Raw genomic sequence first — 19812 nt, 5'->3', positions numbered from 1 at the left:
ATTTGGAGAAGGGGACTTTCTAGTCTCCCTTGAATTTCAACATCATTCCAGAAAAACTCATCTGTCTTTGTACCTCCAAAAAGAGGCCGCCTTCATCCATCCATCCATGCATCCACCTTGTCCTAATTCTCCCTTTCAGCTCTGCAAGTCTTTCAGCACAACATGTATTCCCCACTGGAGCTTAATCTGCGCCCTCTAATCCACAACTGCTCCCCCATCCTACCCCAGAATGCAACCCACCTCCCCTTTTCTCTTCTGCCATTCAATCTGTTCAGTTTCTCGGTTTATCCCTCAACCCCCTCCGATTCCCCTCCTCGCCTATCTCCTTCTATCTCCTCCACCTTCCTCTCCGGCCTGGCCTGTTAGCGCAATACGGTAACCTGAGCGGGGCCGCGGGCAGTCATGCAGAGCGTAGCGGGGGCCGGTCAGCCTGTAATTAGCAGCTGTCAGAGAGGCCGAGTCCGCCCCGCAACCTGGGTGGCATGGGGAACCAAGGGAGGGGAGAGAGGCTTGGTGCAGAGAGCGAAGAGCGGGTGTGTGAAGGCTGAGCTCGCCCCACAACAATTGCAACGGCAACCTCAGAATAGAAGCAGGTTCTGAGCATCTACTAAGATGTCAACATCACCAATGTGAAGCTATGGTGATGTAAGGAGAAATTTTGTTGCAGGTAGAGTCGCTTTGAAATGCGATTTAAAGGACACTTGCGTTTTTGGGTGAGCAGGTTCCAGCTAAAAAAAATTCCGTTGTCATTTTAGTGTGTTTTTGTTTTGGTTGGGTTATTACAACTCTAATAGTTATACTTGTATTATCTTCCTCTTTCCTTAAGAAGCCTTACATTTGATTTTCCCGACCGATGACATTATTTTGTGGCTATGTCATCCATAAAATGACACCTAAAGCTTGAATGTGTAAAAGATTTGACAAATTTGTAAATAGTCAGCTATCTTCTGAACCAGTGACTCTCAACGAGAGTGGCGTGGCATATTAATGTGCCGTGGGAAGTTATCCAATGTCAATTATCTCAACCAAAAAAAATTCTCATTTAAAAAATGCTTTTGTGAATTTTATTTTTCTTCGCCTGAAAATGGTGGATCAGTTGCATATTTTATTCACGAGAGAAGCCTTAAATTTGATTTTCCTAAATAAAGACTTAATTATGCTTAAAATAATGTAATTAAATATATTTTTTAAAGGATTTATCAAATTAGAATACATGTATATGTATATTAAAAAGCCTGTAGTCTCTAGAATGCGATTTAAGGCAAATTAATGAGTTTTGCTGTGCACAAATTTGCACTCACAGAACACATAACAGTGTTATTTATGTATTTTTTTTGGTGGGGGGGGGGTGATTACTGTACATGTATATCCATATCATTTGCACTTATTTTATTCTTCTTTCCTTGAGAAGCCTTAATCTACATTTTCCCAAAGAATGGTCTTAATTATCCTTAAAATGGCAGTGAATGCTTCATTAATACAATAAAACTTGGTAACGAATGTATCGAATACCTAAATAGTTTTGAAGTCATGGGTATTGTACATGCATATCCGTACCATCCTGAAAAGACTGGATTAATTGTATGTATGTAGATGTTTTTTTTTCATCTCACATATTTATTATATATTTTACTGATATATTTATTTTCCCCAAATGTAGGCATAATTATCCTTAAAAATCACAGTTAATTCTGTAATAAGATCATGAAACTTGGTAATAAATTTCCTGACTGAGTGCATGATGTGCAATCTCTCCAAGATGCCTTCTTACCCTCTGGAGGGCTGTCCTGGCGAGGTGTCATAGTGATACAGCCCCTGGTGCGGCTGCATGTCCACTGGCATCGGAGCTCAGAGGCGGCCGACTTCTCCCCTTACGCCACCGACCTGCCGATAGCCACAAGGACACATGCGGGTGAGTTAGGACTGGCCCGCTGCCAAACCAAAACAAACTAGAGTGGCCCAAAATACCCCAGAGTGACAGAAACAATTGCGGATGCGTAGGACGTTAATAACAGAGCAGAGCAAACAAGAGGACGCCTGGTCCCAAAGATGGAGCTTATTTTAAAAGCGGTGCTGGCTAGAAAAGACATTATATTAGGCATACAAGTAGGAATTATGGTCGGAATAACTCACATTCAAAATCACACAATCGTTTATGCTGTAGGAGTGTATGGAAAAGGCTGTATGTGACCCCATTCATTGGAAAAGTGTGTGCGTTTGTTTATCATGCTTCATGCAGCTACATTTATTTCTCATATTTATTAACTGTTGATTAGCAGCAAGGCTTGGAGGAGAATACAGTGCAATTTGCAAGTGTGTAGTATTTGTTTAAATTAAATATTTCTGATGCTCTTTTAGCACCTTTTGTGACTGCCGGCTCAATACATTTAATTTACAATAAATAAATCAATAAATAAATTGAAAAATATTATATATGTTCATACTAGGGCTGTAAAAATTAAAGCACTGACTCAAGATTCAAACATTTTTAACACGATTAAATATTTTAATCAACTAAACTTAATTCAGTTTTATTTTTTTATTTTTTTTTTTACAGGTGAACTATAATGTGAATGAGTGTAAACATTGCAAACAAGTGAATAAATTAAGTCAAAATTGCAATTTCAAAATTACAAATTGAAAATTAAATCTTAAAGACATTTATGTATATATATATATATATATATATATATATATATAAAAATATATATATATATATATATATATACAATAATTTTATATATATATATATATAGATATATATTATATTTTTTCCCGACAAAAGTCACTGAGTCTGTGGGTCGACCCAACTCAGTGTTAACCACTCAAGATTTGCAAGTATAAATATTGAACAGATTTAGCAATTTTATATGAAGGATCAAAACTCCCCTTTGACACACCACATGATAATCACTTAAATGTCTCTAAAAGATTATCCTGATAAACAGCCTTTTACCTTATTTCGACTCACATGTATTTGGCGGGATCTTTTGGCCTCTTGGGGGTGTTTGAGAAAAAAAAATCAGAACCTGCTGATGCTAATTCTTCCACTCAACACCTATGACCCCGCCTCTCGTGGAGCCAGACGATCATGTTGCTGCCGCTCATGTGACGAGCGTCAAAAAAACTTGCGTTGGCTCCAAGATGAAAGCGTCCGCCTGCTGTTTCCAGGACCGTTATGTGGCCGTGCAAGTGTTAAAAGGGCAGCAGGGAGCTGTTTAAGCCTCCGAGTCACCTTTGGGGATTTGGAGTGTAAAGTTAGCAAGTGGCTAAATGACATGGGCAGCCTGGTGGTGGTAATTGCATGTATTCGCCACTGGCTTGACATGTATGTATGATAATTAGCTGCAAGTGCTAAATAGAGATCTCGCCGTGCTCTTCAGCTGTCCAGAACTTGTAAATGCCACGAAGGGGCTCTTACACACACACACACACGCACACACCCGCACACCGCCACACACACACACACACACCTGTCAGTCTCGCCAAGGGGGTATCACAATATTAGATCACTTGTCCAACAAGTCTGGAGAGGCCGCGACACTAATGCGTAAGTGTGGTGGCAGGTGCAAGTCAAGTGTCTGGGGGTGTGTGTGTGTGTGTGTGTGGTTTGGAGAGATAAGTCAGCCCCCATAAAACTACCTGCACATGAATTGAGCCACTGAGAACTAGAATAGGTCAATTCAATTTTTGTCATATTACAGGAAAGTGACTTGAAGTTCTCAGGCTGCATTTATGTAAATCCTGATTTATATGGCAGTGATTATTCCTCTTGGATATTTGTTTGTAGGTTTTCTCAGATTATGGAAATTTGCCGAATAAAAGGATGTTTAATTAGTCTTCCGAAACTAGATAAATAATAAGTAAGAATGCAATAATTGGACATATTCAAGTTGGTGCAGTCTGAACTTGCTCAGATGAGCCAAGAAAGAAAATTCTACAATTGCAATGAAAAGTCTGATATCAAAAAATTTAAGTTGGGGAGTATTAATTACATTTTTCTTCAAAAATATTTCCATTTGTTTTCCCTATTCATTGTCTTTTTCTGAAAAATTCTATGCAATAGTACTTACGTTCATGTCCACATATTTGGTTTTTGTATTTAAATCTACTAAATTCTTATTTAAATTATAATACCAAAAAAAAAGTATTTTGTCAGGTCAAATTTTAATAGCAACGTAACACAGATTTGAGTCCTCTTCACTTGCATGTTGTCCTGCAGTGACACAACTTTGTCCTATTTTTGGCCAATTGCTCATGAGAAACTCAACGCGAGTTTGCCACTGCCCAGTGGAATTTTGTGGCACTGGCTCTGAGAGGGCTATGACAGCGGCAGATTAAAACCGTCGGAACATAAATCTAACAACTGACTAAAACAAGTGAGGGAAGCGGGTACAAACCGGCCCAAATTTGCAAGACTTTGGAACTACAGTCTACATTGGAATCCAAATCCTGCAGTTCAGAAATCAGAAATCAGAAATCCCATACAAGTTGGATGCGGTTGATGTATTGGTCCTCCTGGACAACACTTGAAGCTTGACCCTTGTTCCAAATTAAGCGCACACAAGAGGGGCGAGAACAGTTGAGCTCCAAGTCAAAGCTCATGTTTTTTAGCTCAGCAGCCATTGTTTCTCACTTGCTGACTTGAGTGGACCTTCTTCAAGATGTGTGCTGAGATTCGTATGATAACAGGGCTCACATTATGGAAGATTGACTGGCATAAACGTGAGTGAATTAACTTCTTGTATATAAATAGTTGGGTCTGTGGAGTGCCTGCCCACCATCAAGTTTGAAATCAAACCAAGTAAATTTTTAGCCTGCCTATTGACAGAATGCATCCGCGAGTGAGCCACACAGAATCTTTCCATATTGTGATGCCATAGTTTGACAAATTTTTGTCCCTCCATGACTTGGTAGCTAGCCTTTTGGAGCGTGGCGATGCGTCTTCTACATGCGTAAAATGAACGGACGCACCCACTAACTGAGAAGTGCAATCCGTCAGAATGTCGGAGAAGTGCTTCCTACACGAGTGGAAATGCAAATGATAAATTTGCTCTTCAGACTCTAAGCTGCTTGAGAACAAGTAGCTGCCCGCAACGCCCTAGCTTCGCCCCTGATTGTCATGGTAACGAAAGCCATACGTGGGTCAGTTTCTAGGGAGGCAGGCTGAGCAGTGGCTCATTTGCATGAGAAAGAAGCACCACCTCAAAATCAGGCAAATTCCGGGGAGGCTTGAAAATGAATCTGAAAACTCTGCAATTAATTTTGATCCCTGTGTTATAAAGACAACTGAAAACTGTTTTCAATTCTTATTATGTCTCCTTTAAGGGTAGCAAAAGACTGCGGGCATGACTGCAAGTAAAAAAAAGCAAACAGCGTGTTGTCATAATTCACTTTGGGTGACATTTCCCCTAAATCATCAGACCATCCTTCCTGTGAGTTGGCCTCCAGAGAGGACAGACATTTCCTCAGGTTGCCGGTCACATGGGACAAAATGACCTGAACCAGCCCTTTTTCCCCTATCGCTCGCTTTTGTGGGGTTGAACATGGATCTGGCCCTTGTATATCCTGGCAAAATATGCTAATTATTTTCCCCATCTCCAAGTTGGGAAATGTAAATACGCAGCATGTGTTTACTGGATCGGCGGTCTTTTGGGAGTCCCTGATCCTTAAAACTTGTGTCCTTTACACAAAATGGTGATGTCATAAAATTACAACTGTGGACCTTGCAGAGAAGCAGTACCAGGCGTCCTGGTACTGTACCGTTACAGCAAGCTTCCCAATGGATAGTCAAATTCAAAACATGGAACGATACAGAATCTCTAATCTCGTTGCACACTTGAGTACAATGACAATAAAGGGATTTCTGATTCTGAAAAAAACCCAATAACTTTTCATATGCTTTACAGCTCAATATAAACACCTCAATTGGAATAAAAAGGCCGAAAGGAATTTCATTCAGTCAGTGGTATATTCCTTTTGTCATTGCAAACGACCGTCATGTCGTTTGCAGTTCAATCGGAATAGCCAGGTTGCATCCGTTATGCCATCCTCTGTCTTGACGTAAATTCGCAGTGACGTCGTTGTATACGCACTTAAAAATGGTAGGGTCTTAGCTGATCGTGGCTGCAACACAAGAATTTATTTTAAAGTCGTCATTTTTTTTTAAGCTGCCGCGAGAGTAAAAGTGTCATAACAACTGTGAATACTTTGCTAAATAGATGAATGAACTCCCATCTTGATCAATCACATGACGTTAACATGGATTTTCATGTGTCACTCTGATCTCATTAACAGGGTGGCGCATGTAAACGGCGGATCGCCACATGTAAATTGGTGACCAGAAATCTTCATTCGGAATGATTTCAATCAGAACGACAAAAAAGACTCCATGTAAACCCGACGAATGGAAATGCAGACAATTGCATCCATTGTGTACAGTAGAGTAGCCAAGATCTTTGCCTCAGGGGCTTTGACGATGTAGTGGTTTACATAGCCCACTTTCATTCAGATGCAATGGGATGGAATCCCCAACCTGGCATTGACCGGCAACCGGTCCAAGGGTGTACGTCCACCATTTGTCAATGGGAAATGACTGACAGGATACGTCATAAAGAAAATGGTTATTTGCATCAACAAGCAGGTCGTCAAAAGGGTCTTTGGTAGACTTGTGGATCACGTTACCTATTTTCGTTGCGACCAGCAACCAGTACCCGGTGTAACCTTGAAACCTACCTTGAGTGAGATCGATTTACTTTGAATGAGATACATGGAATACAAAAGGAAGGCTCAGAGTTGTTGGTAGTGTAGTGGCTCACATCACCAACTTCCATGAAGATACCGTGAAATGGATTCTTTGACTGCCTCCGATATCCTAAGTCAACCGGGATTGGCTCTTCCAGAACAGGAAGAATGTTCTCCTCTAGAATTAACATATATCAACCAATTTCTGGGTGTTTGCGTCAGAGCTGTTGGCAAATACCGTGGGATGGATTCCCCAACCTGTCATGGATTGGTGACGACCAATCCAGAGTGTAGTCCAACTTTATTTTACATGGTTAAGATGAATTTGGACAGGATACCGGATGTCAAAAATGGATGGCTGGTTTTTGTATCCGGATCATTGGTGGAGTACTTCAGATAGCCCGCTTTCATGTTTAAGGCACGGGATGGATAGGATGGATTCCAAACCAGTGGATGTGGTCGGAGGATGCTGATGGACGGTGCACAATGGTTTCCGTTTTTTTCTTTTTTCCGCTTGTTTCGGCTGACCCTGAACAGGATACGAGGTATAAAAAAAAATGGAAATGTCTGCTGGGTTATTTGTGTCATAAGCATGCAGTTCACCAAAAGTCGACTGCGGTTTGGCCTGACACGTCAACAAGTGGAAAGCAATGATTGCGATTGTACAGGCTACAAGTTCAAGTTCTCCTCAGATTAAACTCCATGATTGTGTTCGCTGGCTGCCATCTTTTCTTGACAGTGTATCTCTGTCTACTATCTCTTGCTGCCTCCACCCTCATTCCTCCTCCTCTCGCTCTCTCACTGGGCTCATTCCTACTCTCCCTCTCTCATTCCCTCGCTCCCCCCCGTCCTCCTGGCGGCGGTGCAATCGAGGTGGGTGTTCTCGGAGCTGTTATGACTTAGAGAGACGATAATGGCAGCTATAATGTAGCCAGCCGTTCCTGATGTGGCCGGCCTTGCGGAGGATGGTGTTGTGTTAAGGCTATTGGGCGGGGGAACCCTCATCCAACCACGGGGGCCAGAAAACCCTGCCCTCTCATTCCCTTACTCTTCTCCGCCCTCCAACCTACTGACTTATTGCGGCCGCTTGTTTTCCTTCAGTGGTAAGCTTTGTTTTTAAATTCTGGTTTTGTTTTGCTAACCCCACCCCACCCGACACGGACTCTCAAGGGTTTACCCCCCCCCCCCACCCCATCACCTCCTCGCTCACTTTCCCCATCCACCCTCCCCTCTGTTTTTTACCCCTTTTACTCAGTGAATTCCTCGCAGTTGCTGTAATGTGATGGGACGGCGGAGGGGAGGGCGATGGGGGAGCCACGATGTGACCACCGCAAAGGCCACCGGGCTGGAGACATCACCGTAATGTACAATAAGCCTCGACTCACTGACCTGCGGCGGGCCAGATTAGTGTCAGTTCGACTCGCATTGAACGTCATGGAAATGACTTTAATTCCTTTTCAGCTTGAGCGTGACACTCACAAGATATCAAACAAGGGTAAATATCATTGTGAAAAGAGAAAATTGTGTTTTGTTTTGTATTTTTGTAATTTTTGTATGAGTAACATCATCATTAATATCAATACCAACTTTACGTGTAAAGCGTCCGACCTTTGATGTGCATTTATCCGAGGTTTGTTTTCAAATTCCAAAGTTTGTGTGACTTCTGAGATATATAGTGGGCCAGAAGTTTTATATTGCAAATACCACTAATGTGGTCGAATTGGTTTGATGATGTGACTGTTGATAAAAGCAAAAAGGCAATATTATCTTTGCAATATTGAAATGCATTTTGCAAAGCAGATCGAAATTGATCTGACCCAACTGTTTTTTAAGGCCAGGAAGTGGAATAATATGGAATGGCCAAGTGAATCCCCTGACCTGAATCCGATTGAGCATGCATTTCATTTGCCAAAATCAAAACTGAAGAGAAAATGCCCCAAGGACACGCAGGAACTGAAGAAATTTGCAGACTAAGCGTGGAAGAGCATCACTTGGAATGACATCCACCATCTGCTGATGTCTTTGCATTCCAAATATCAGGCTGTAATTGACTGCAAAGCATTTGCAACTGAGCCACCTGGTGGCGAAGTGCACCAGATGGCCTCCAATGTCAACTGGAATTGAATTATGAAATCATGATGCAAAAACTGTTAATTTTTTTACATTCACCGTATGTTTTTAGTGTTTGATTTTATGAAGTACAACAGTGTAGAGTGTTATTTTTCAAATTAAAACACACCCCAACAGTTTTGGAGTATTTGGGGGGACGGGGCTTGAATGGATGAAAGATTTGCATTCATTTCATTGGGTCTAATGTGATTTGAGATGTTTTGAGTTGAGACAGTGGTTATGGAACAAATTATACGTGTAAGTCAAGGCACCACTGTACTCAATTTTATGGCATTTAAAGGCAAATTTTAATTAGATATTTAGTTTTTTAATGTTCCTCTCAACTCACCGAAACATTTCTAATTCTGAACACATCTGCATGTAATTAAATGATTTTATAGCAAATAATACTCAACGAGAAAGTGCTGTGATGATCCTTTCAAGTTTTTTTTTTTTTGGCTTTGCTCCCTCAGGTTAAAGAAAACCGCAAATCATCCTGTGTTGAAAAGAAGACAAAATAGTAAAAGCTAATGTTTACAAGACTCACTTTGTGGCTTAGCCTAGTCATCAAATGGGCTAATTCACACCTCGGCTATTGAAGTATTGTAAACTGTGACTGCTGATATGTCTCTGTTGGACTTCTCACACAGTCAAAATGAAGCGTTGATCCTTTGTTGTTACACGGCCAGAGTGATTGATGACAGACATGACGACACACCGGAAGATTTTGTTCATGATGTGCTCCAACAGTAGCGGGAGGAGATCAAACATTGTCATTATTCATATTGTGTTACTACATTGTAACAACATGGTAATAACAGTAACATAATATGAGGGCTCTTAGTTTTTCTTTCTGGGATATATATATATATATATATATATATATCTTTTTTCTGCATAGTTAAGCAAATGTTGAAATGGTCTAGTTGTTTTTTTCCATTTATTTTTATTTTATTATGTTTTTTTTTTCAAATACCCACATTTCTGCGACTATTGTGACATATTTTTCCTTGCTGTCATTTGGTGTCAGAATTGGGCTACATTTTCCTCTCAGAGTTTTGACGTCCAAATATTTTTATCAGGTGTATGAATTATTTTTTTTTTTTAAACAAGCTCCAAGGTTTTGTGGACCTTTCTAAGTGTATTAAACACAATTATGTTCTCCAAAAGTAAAGGTTGTGTGTGCAGATTTTTTCAAATTATTTTAACTTTCCTTCTGCACTTCTTCAATCCTTCTCTCCAGGCCACCCAGCCGTCTAGCCACACATACCTGTGGTTTCCTGCACCCCACTCCTCTGCCACTCCTCCTGCCTCCCCCTAACACACTCACACACACGCACACCTACACACACGGACGCACACACACATTCACTTTGTTCATCAACGTGTCCAACATGTATGAGCAACGTTGGCTCTCGTCTTGTCTTCTTCCCCTCGTCAATTTGTCTTGTTCTTATGCATCTTACATCTGCAAGTATTTTTCCCAGATTCTTAGGCTTAGTACGGCAAATTAATAATATATATATATATATATATATATATATATATATATATATATATATATATATATATATATATATATATATATATATATATATATATATATATGTACACCCCATCCCAACCTCACGCAAATCCATTTTCTTCCCAAACGTGTCAGACATGTATAGACAATGTTGGATCCTGTCTCATCTTCTCCCTTGCCACTTCGTCTACTTCTATGCGTTAGCCGCGTCGGTGCTAGGTAGCGCCCCGCTGAAAACCGCAAGTATTTCTTTGAACTCCTTTTAAGGAGAAGTGGCGGAGGAAACGGGGCTAAGAAAAAAAAAAACAACGGCGGACGTAGGCGGGAATGATAGATGCGTACAGCAGATGAGGAGCGCTGCGTTCACACAGCTGGCTTGCAGCTGTAGACGGCAGCTTGCGGTAATGCTAATCTATAAACAACAAAGGAAGAACGTGGAAAAAAGAAGACATTGTAAATTCTCCACGACGACTAATTAATCATCACTCTACTACAGAAAGCTGTTGGAGCATTCCTTCGATGTCCTTGATATCCAACTTAAGGGCTCTGTAGAAAGTAGTGCTGTGCTCTTTGTTTTCACTTGGAATAGAATTCAGATTTCCGATAGAATGATGTTCTACTAGTAATGTTTTGGCCACTACTAGTGTGACCTTTAACCTACTCTAACCTTAAGATGTATATCAAGGAAATGGAAGAAATGCTTAAACGGCTTTAAAGCCACCAGTACCAGTCCACTACCACAAGTCAACTACTGCACAGCTTTGACTCACTTGTAACATTTAGTTGTTCTAATAGTATACGAAAATTGTTCCACTAGTCCGCAGACCTGTTGTACAGTAGTATAAATAGTTACTAGTAAGAGAGTCATTCTACTAGTGTGCTGAATTGACTCACAGGTAACACTAGTATGACCAACAAGTAGGCATGTGTCATGCACTAGTAGCCATCTGGCTTTTACGAATTGCACCATAATCTTGCCGTACTAGTAGTTTTGCCTCACTAATAAGTAGCATGTAGTCATATTTTTGTACATACTAGTACATGGACCTTGAACTAGATCTTAGGCATATCACGATTGCTCTTCTACAGCACCCTAGTTGTTATACTAGTGCACTAAATTGAAGACCAAGTGCGCACTATTACATGGACCTTAAAACAAGGAATGCCTGATGTTTCTTCTAGTGCACTGTAGTTCTTCTTCTAGTGGGCCCACTCGTGAGAACAAAGGATCTAGTGGTACATGGACCTTGATCTGAAGATGAAGGATCTTAAATACAAGCTTAAATTTCAATATCCTTGATATCCATCTGAAAGTCAAAACTATAGGCCAACAGCGGCACTAGTAGTGGAAAAAAAGTTACGATTGGTTCTACGCTTTGGTCGTCTGGGCTCATCCCTGTCACCACCAAGGCTTTTTTTTCCCCTCACACCAGCGGCTTAGTTGAACCCCAAACCAGATCATTATCCACTGGGTTTACACAAGCACCGCAGTGATTATAAGACAAATAATAATCCTAACAGTCTTGGGTGGGCAGGCCATATTTATAGGCGGGCTGCCGCTGCTACTTATATATTCCTTTGCTGCGCAACAGCTGGAGGAAGAGAGACACAAGGGCACCAGGGGATGGGAACGAGTGTGCGTGGGTGGATTCCCGGCGCATGTGTGCGGCAGAAAGCGGGAAAAGACAAGACGGCAGAGTAGGCATGCACTACGCGAGTATGTGTGTGAGCGTGTATAGGGGTGTGTGTGTGGGTGTGTGTGTGTGTGTGTGTGGGAGGAAACCGCCGGACATGCATGACGACAACACGGAGGAGTAGCAGGCTTGGATGGTTCATGTGGATTTTATTGCGCGTTAATGGTTGAGTCCATTTAGTTATGTTATGAAATACGTCCAGAGAGATGAATGGTCACAAAATGTCTGATCTTTGTGATGTGGTTTCCTTTCAAGGCTCTTAAGGAATTCCTCACGTCATAATGACGCCTTTCCCCCGAGCGCTTCGGTACACTTCCGCTTGTTTCAAATGCAGCGTAATCGCACCCTATAGTTCCCCTCAAGCGATACACTTTGCAGGGGTGGAGCTAGAAATGTTTCAGAGGCCCAGGTGACACACAAAGGCGGGGCCATGAGATGACACACGCTTGCACGGCGCACATACGCACGAACTGCATGTCACCTCACAATTTGGGAGGTTTGCCTCGGCTAGGCAGCACACGCGGCTGAGAAGTCATTGCTAATCGTACCATCAGCAGTCAGGATTTCATGAAATAAAATGCACACACGCTAACTTTGTCCAACACAATCATTATACAAGCAGAAACAAATTAAGTAAAAAGACAGGAGCTGAACCATTTACCGTTTAGGGACTGAAATCACGATCTCAGACAACGCAATTTTGAGACCCCACCCACCCCCCTTGACGTTTGCTTCAGTTCAGTACGTTATGCAGTTCTGTTCTAAAAGTGGCCCACCTTTTCCGACTATAATAGTAGCACTTAATGCATTGCTATTCATTGATTGGTTGAAAGAATTGTCATGGCCATGTTAGACTGACTCCCGGATAGTCAATGTTAGTTTTTCAAGTTAACAGCCACCCTCGGATGTTTTTTTGTTTTTGTTTTCTCCCTTTGAGTTGCGAGCTCAAAACAGGCTTCAAGCTGTTTTATGCCACCGCCAATTGAAGTTTACCGTCCAAGTAAACCTAAAATTGAGAGAATTACAAATTGTGCCTCTTATTGACGTGAAAAGGTACTGAACGCCCGTCAGATATTACGATCAGGTTGCCGTAGTCTGCTTTGTGCTTGACGTATACAACATGATCTCTGCTCACGTGTGGTCCATCAAAGAGGCTTGTTCATTAATCACCACCAATTATACGACCCCCCCGCACACACACACACACACACGATTTAGTTCAGTTATTGTCTCACTTGCACGTATACACATCACGCATGCAGCACACACGTGTACTCTGCTGTATGCTTGCACATTCTGAACAGATGAGCACACTGCAGCTGTGTGTGTGATGTCCCACCAGGAGTGTAATTAAGCGCATTAACATCACTAAAAGGCAACAAACGACTCATTAGGAGAAGGGATGATGCTAATGCTAATGCTACAAACAATGCTCTTTTTTCTTCGGTTACAAATGTGTGTACTTTATGATTTATGATGAAGTTTCTTTCTGTCAAGAGAGACACAAAAGTCCATTAATTACATAATGTATCTCAATAATTGGAATTATATTAGGATTGTCTTGATGTTGAATTCTGTCAAAAGTGGAAAACATATGATTGAAATTTGAAATGCGATTAACTGCAAAATGTATTTTATTTTATTAAATTAAACATATTTTCTGAAAATATTATTACTATAACTGTAAAATGTCTAAAAATATAGTGATTGTCTAATGTGTTTTTCAAATAGTAATTGTGAAATATCTGTCAATTGAAAACATTTAAATTTTGTCTTTTAATAATACAAGTAGTTCTAACAGTAAAATATTCATATAAAATAATATATATACAAATATTTCAAATATAAAATAACTTTATAGGGTTTTTCTTCTAAAAATTACAATATATATATATATATTTAAACAAAGATTATAGTGACTGTAAAATGTCTTTTCAAATATGTACTGCGAAAAAATAAAAAATAACTAAGTGTAAAATGTAATATTAAAAAAAAATATATATTTTTATTTCTAAACAGTGGGAGTCGTTGTAGTGCTGGTAGTAACATGTTTCTTTTTTTTTTTTTTAATGAACAAAAAACTTGTGTTGTGTTCCAGAAAAACTTATCAATGGCATGAGGCACTCACATTGCACAATAGCGCTCATGGCGGTTCGCATGTAATGCAATCAACATGCAAGTGAAAGCTAAAATGAGGATAGCTCAACCAAAACAAAGAACCAAAGAAAAACGAGTGAGTGTGAATCACTGGAGAAGGGGGAAGAAAAAAAAAAGCAAATCTGGCGTCTGTCACGTTGTTTTGTAGCGGATGACTCACCGAGTCTGTGTGTGGTATTCATGGCCTCCTTTCTGCCGCACAAAGGCAGGATGGAGGGAATCGGAGGGGATCCAAACGGGGGAAGTAAGAGAGAGTGACAAAGAAGAAGAAAAAGGAGCTGATGCTCGCAGACGAACGGAGAGAAAGTAAAAGAGAGCGAGAGAAGCTATGCTTGAACGGATCTTTTGACTGACAAGAGAAGCACTGTTGTCCCGTTTCGCACACTGTATTGTGCCACCTGATCATCGCAGGGTCAGCGCCAACAAAAATTCACTGGCGCTCATTTTGCTACACCCGTTAAGGTAAATTGATTGCCATTGACGCTATATACAGTGGATATAAAAGTCTACACACCCCTGTTTGAATTCCAGGTTTGCGTGATGAAAACATAATTTGATTTTTTTTTCCCACCAATAATGTGACTTTTAACCTGTACCACTCACCGGGAAATTAAAAAAATGAATAATTATCCAGCACACACCTGCATCCGTTCAAAAGTCCTCTGATTAACCCCAAATAAAGTTCAGTAATTCTCATATTTTCCTCTCTATTTTATGATGACTGTCTTTGCTGTGTTCCTGGTCTATTTGCCTTGGAGATCATTTTCCTGACTGATACCTTTGAACAATCAGATCCCAGTGGAAGTGCTCTGTGGACCATAACTTGTGCTCTAAGATGCGGTGAGAAGAATGTCAGGAAACACCTACTAGAACTGCTAAACATTATTTCTGGGAAATAAGAGGCACTTTTAATGATGGCAGGTGTGTGCTGACTCCCACTTAACATGAGTGTGAACGTGAAGTTAATTCTCCATGCAGTCTCATCCCAATTTATTAGTGGGTGTGAACACTTGTGCAACCAACTTGCTCTAGTGTGAATGTGTGATTTAAAAACTGAGTTGAGATTTGTACAGTGTTTATGTCATAATAATGGTGGATAATTTCTTTATATATATATATATATATATATATATATATATATATATAAAGAAATTATATATATATATATATGTATATCAGAAAAAAAAAAGTTTTTTCCAATAGGGGTGTGTAGACTTTTTATATCCACTGTATCTTGTAATCTGTCAATTTTCTTTTACGCTTCTGTCCATTAGGGTCTGGAGCTGGTGAGCTGATGCCGGATGAATTCTGGGGAGAGAAGCGGGGTCCATTCTGGAATGGTAGCGAGTCAATCCCTGTATTTTCTAATAATTTTACCTTCTCCGATTGAAGATTTTTTTGACTCATATGCTTTTTAAATACAACACGACTTGAGTATGTACTTGTATGAATCTGATACCTTTATTTGAATATTGTTCAACAAATTAAAAAGACCAACATTTATATGAAAGTATAATTATTTTAAGTGTAATCTAAATAATTTTTACTTATTTTTCTTCCTGATTGTATTTTTTTTTTGTCCTGATGAAAAAAAATAACTATTTCACTTCACAATCATTATTATTCAAACTATTACAATAATTAATAATTAGGGGTGTTGAGATCAGGGTTTTATGCTGCTGATTCTGTTACCGTTTATCCATGATAGCGCTTCCGATACTGATCAAATGGATTTGCTGCAATTTTTATTTTTTTATTTTAGAGTTGCTCATTAACGATTATTTTCATAATCAATTAATTTGTATCTGGGTTTTTTTCAGATTTGAAAACAGAAAAACATTCTCTCAACATCTTTACCCGTTTATTATATAAAAACAGGAAATTATTTCAAACAGGGGTTGCCCTCACCCAAAAAATTAAAAGAATATAACAAAAAAATAAATAAAAATCGATGAATACCTCAATCAGTGTGTGCCGAACCATGAGTATGCAAGGGTCCACTGTATTTTACCCTAATAAGTACAACACTAATAATCAAAGACATCAGTGAAAAGGCTCTGACCGATTAATCGGCCAGCCGATCTAATTGACCGAATAATTGGTTATCGGAATTCCATGCTGCCAAATATTGGAATCAGCATCGGTCTGAAAAAAATCCACATCAGTCGGGCCCTATTAGTGAACGGGACCTTTGGATGCTGGATTGCACTGTAAAAGAGGTTCCCCTATGTTGTCCTGGAAGGACAAACAAAATTCCATGGCTACAGATGAGAATAATAAAAGGCCAAAGCATGTCTCCTTTGAGGGCCAGCAGACGTTTGGTATTCATTACTGGCCATAAAGGCCGACAAAGAGAAGGCTCACATGTCGTGAAGAAGAGAGAAGAGGGGAGCGTTGGAGTGCTTTGGCGATGTTCAGGCGGAGAGTAGCGCAGAGCTGAGGAAGTTCCTTGTGCCTGCCAAAGGGGGTACCTGAAGAGGGCCAAACATTAAGCCGCGGGGTCCGCGTTGTAGGACCCTTGGAGAGTTTGTCTTGTAATTGAGTCAATTGTTGACACCCCGAACCCAACCTCCCCCGTTGCCACTCTCCTGCTCCTTGTCCTGTTCAAGCTGCCTCAGCAAATTGTGCTTTAAAAGTTGGACGAATAATTAATGCTCTCTCTCTCTCTCCATCTATCTATCTCGTTCTCCTCTTCCCCCAAACCTCCCCTCCTTCTCCCGCTCTTTTACGTCTTTTCCGTTGTCTCCCAGGATAATTGTGCCCTGAGTCAAAGGCGGCCGTTTGGGAGGGAGATCACCCCAAATCTTTTTACAACCACCCTACCCAACCATTTGTCGCTCTCTCCTGCATTCTCCTCCTTCGTCTTCATTCCTCCTTTTGTTTGCACCGTGGGATGAATTTTAATCACTCTCCTCCTCCAATTCCACCAAGCAGCCCCCCCCTTTCCCGGTTTATGACTCAAACTGTATGACTACCGCACCGACAGAAGACTTTGGGAATGTGAAGACTTTCTCAAAAGATGTTGGGGTGCCACATTGAGGTTTTGTGCAGGTTCTTCTACAACAAACCCAGCCAAGAAATTGTCATCTATCTATCAAGTTGTGAAGGGCACCAATTTTAGGTACTGTTGAGTTGGGGTACCAAGCAAATTGGGGTATGGCAGCTACAAATTAAAAAAGCCTTCTCCAAACTATTCCGGCATGGTTGGGAGCATAATTGTCTGAATTAGAACGCTGTTTGGAAATTTTGTTGTGATTGTTACCAAAATAACTATATGTCCCCCTACCAATTTTGGGCACAGTTAAGTTGGGGTACAAAGCACAGCGGTATGACAACTAAAATGCTTTCTCCAAACAATTCCCACAGTGATGGAAATGAACAACTGTCAAAAATTAGTGCTATTTAAATATTTTAATGAGGTGTACCAAACCATCTACTCCGCCCTGTACCAATTTTGGGCAATGGTTCCTTTGGTGCACCACACATAGTGTTTAGGCAGACAAGGCTACATTCATAATACATGTCTATTGTCTTTTGCTGGTATGTTTAGTTTTTTTTTTTTTTTTTTTTTTGCGCGCGCCTTTTTTGTATGTGCATATGAATCAGATAAAGCCAAATGTGCGCTCCACACAGGTTGCGGAGAGTGACTGGTCAAGCCAAATCATGATCCTCCTTGCACTTGCTAAGTATCCCCAAAATATTTCTACCTCCTCCCGCCTCATTCCTCTGTCAGTCTGAGATGAGCCCCCTAGACATGGGACCATATTTACATCCATATACGTCGTGTTGCATCATTTCCCAGATGCATTCCGTTCTCATTTGAAGTCACATTTGCTTTGATAGGCAGTGCGCTAGTAGGCGTGGCTTTATTTGGTCTAAATGGCGCTATTCGGCTTTTCCGCTTAAACTCGTCGTTTGTTTTTACCAAGTTTCATAAGAGCACTACGAACTATCTACCTCAGTGCCAAAAGTTCCCTAGTACCTAATCTGGACTATTGATAGCATAACCAGGGGATTATCGAGCACAGGCCAAATGTTTGCTACAGCCAAGGGGACTGGCGAGAACAGTTTAAGTTTGGGGGCGTAGTGAGGGATGCGGGGGGGTCACATTGTACTTGTGGAGAGCCATCATTTTTAAATGCCTCCTTCATTTAAGAACACTTTGTTTGCGTAAGGGCTCTAGTGCGGTGCCCCTACTGTGGCGTCCCCCCCCCCCTCCCGAGGGACACTGTTGTCATTCACCGACTACGTAACAGGTGCTCTTAAAGACAATTGCGCCGGGGACTATAGCAGACACAGAGATGCAGGAATGAGTGACAAAGAGAAAATGATGACTCCCGCAAGAATACAGTGGAGTGGAAAGGACAAACTTCCTGACAACGAGCAGCTAAAGTGCGACGTAAGTGTGATAGTTATTAGTTTTACAAGCTTTGCCTCGTTTCCTGACCGCTGCACATTTGGCCTACTGTGGCCTGCACCCAGCGAGGACATTTACGAGGTCAAACCGGGAGCTTTAACAGAGTTTGCTAGGAAAACGCACAAAGGGCATAACATTCCAGCAAAATATACAATGCACGGAAAATGCTATAATTTGTCATGAAAACACTTGGGGTAACTACAGAATTTTTCTTCCTAATAAATCAAGTTTGCAGGCCTACATGATGGACTGAGTTAAATTTGGGGGTGAAAACCCCCACATAAAAAGCGGGGGACTCTCGATTCACTGCAAAAAAAAAAAAAAAAGAAAAAAAAAATATATATATATATATATATATATATATATATATTTGTAGCGATTTACATCAGAATCCCTTCTAAATCCTCACCTAGGGTTGCGAAATGTTGGCCGATTTGAAAATAAAAAGGCTGCCTTCCTAGTTCAAGTCAGGATGAATAAAAGCCATCAACTACTTGATCCTCATCCTCACAGCCTCACTGGGCTCCTCTCTCGTCCTTCTTGTCAAGTGTTTGTTAGGAAATCCTGAACAAACTGCTGCTATTTGTCCTCACTTTGTCAATGACGGCTTTTTATAGACTTCTGCTATTGACAATCGCGCGACTCCCGATGCCCTCGCACACACTCTGGATAACACTGAGCAAATAGATGTATGTACACACAATTCACAAACCGCTCTCAAACACTCTCACTACTTCCCATTTGAATCTCCCCAAAGGAGAGATGGCTCCATTAGAGAGGTTCCACGGTGTCTCTTATATTTTGGAGGGCAAAGAGGCTACATATGTCACATGTTTGCTGTCGCTTCCTATAACATGGTGAAGTCTGGCCAGAAGGTTTACTTAAAGTATGGGGAAACAAACTCCAACAACCTTTAACTTTTTGGCTTTTATGACTGTAGTGAATTAAACAAAATCAAGGCAACAATATATGTATGTATATATATATATATATATATATATATATATATATATATATAGAGAGAGAGAGAGAGAGAGAGAGAGAGAGAGATGAATAGCCAGTACACTGATGGCAGTCGTTCTTCAACCTTTCACACCACCTAAAAAATTAATTCGTGCTCCAAGTACCATCGTAATGACCAATATTAAAATGCACAGTTTGAACAT

General features: G+C 40.6%; 1 protein-coding gene and 1 long non-coding RNA gene across 3 annotated transcripts in view; one reads left to right on the top strand and one right to left on the bottom strand.

Annotated features, from left to right (window-relative positions):
- gli1 (GLI family zinc finger 1) overlaps positions 1–19812 on the bottom strand; it is a 52916-nt gene that overhangs the window by 12748 nt on the left and 20356 nt on the right. For both annotated transcript variants that reach the window (XM_088309937.1, XM_088309938.1), the window contains exon 2: positions 1772–1884. In XM_088309937.1, the coding sequence (XP_088166063.1) occupies positions 1772–1842 (71 nt within the window). In that variant the 5' untranslated portion in view covers positions 1843–1884. The remainder of the gene's footprint in view (positions 1–1771; positions 1885–19812) is intronic.
- LOC148327612 (uncharacterized) lies at positions 7499–9713 on the top strand. Its single transcript, XR_015845841.1, has 3 exons — positions 7499–7847; positions 8000–8239; positions 9327–9713. It is a non-coding gene; the product is annotated as an uncharacterized LOC148327612 (long non-coding RNA).

Source organism: Idiotropiscis lumnitzeri, chromosome 11 (genome assembly GCF_059441095.1).
Source record: "Idiotropiscis lumnitzeri isolate Australia: NSW breed Sydney's pygmy pipehorse chromosome 11, RoL_Ilum_1.0, whole genome shotgun sequence".
In the NCBI taxonomy this organism is placed as follows: Eukaryota; Metazoa; Chordata; class Actinopteri; order Syngnathiformes; family Syngnathidae; genus Idiotropiscis; species Idiotropiscis lumnitzeri.
The sequence above is the reverse complement of the archived record's forward strand: the minus strand, read 5'-3'. Positions and strand labels throughout refer to the sequence as shown.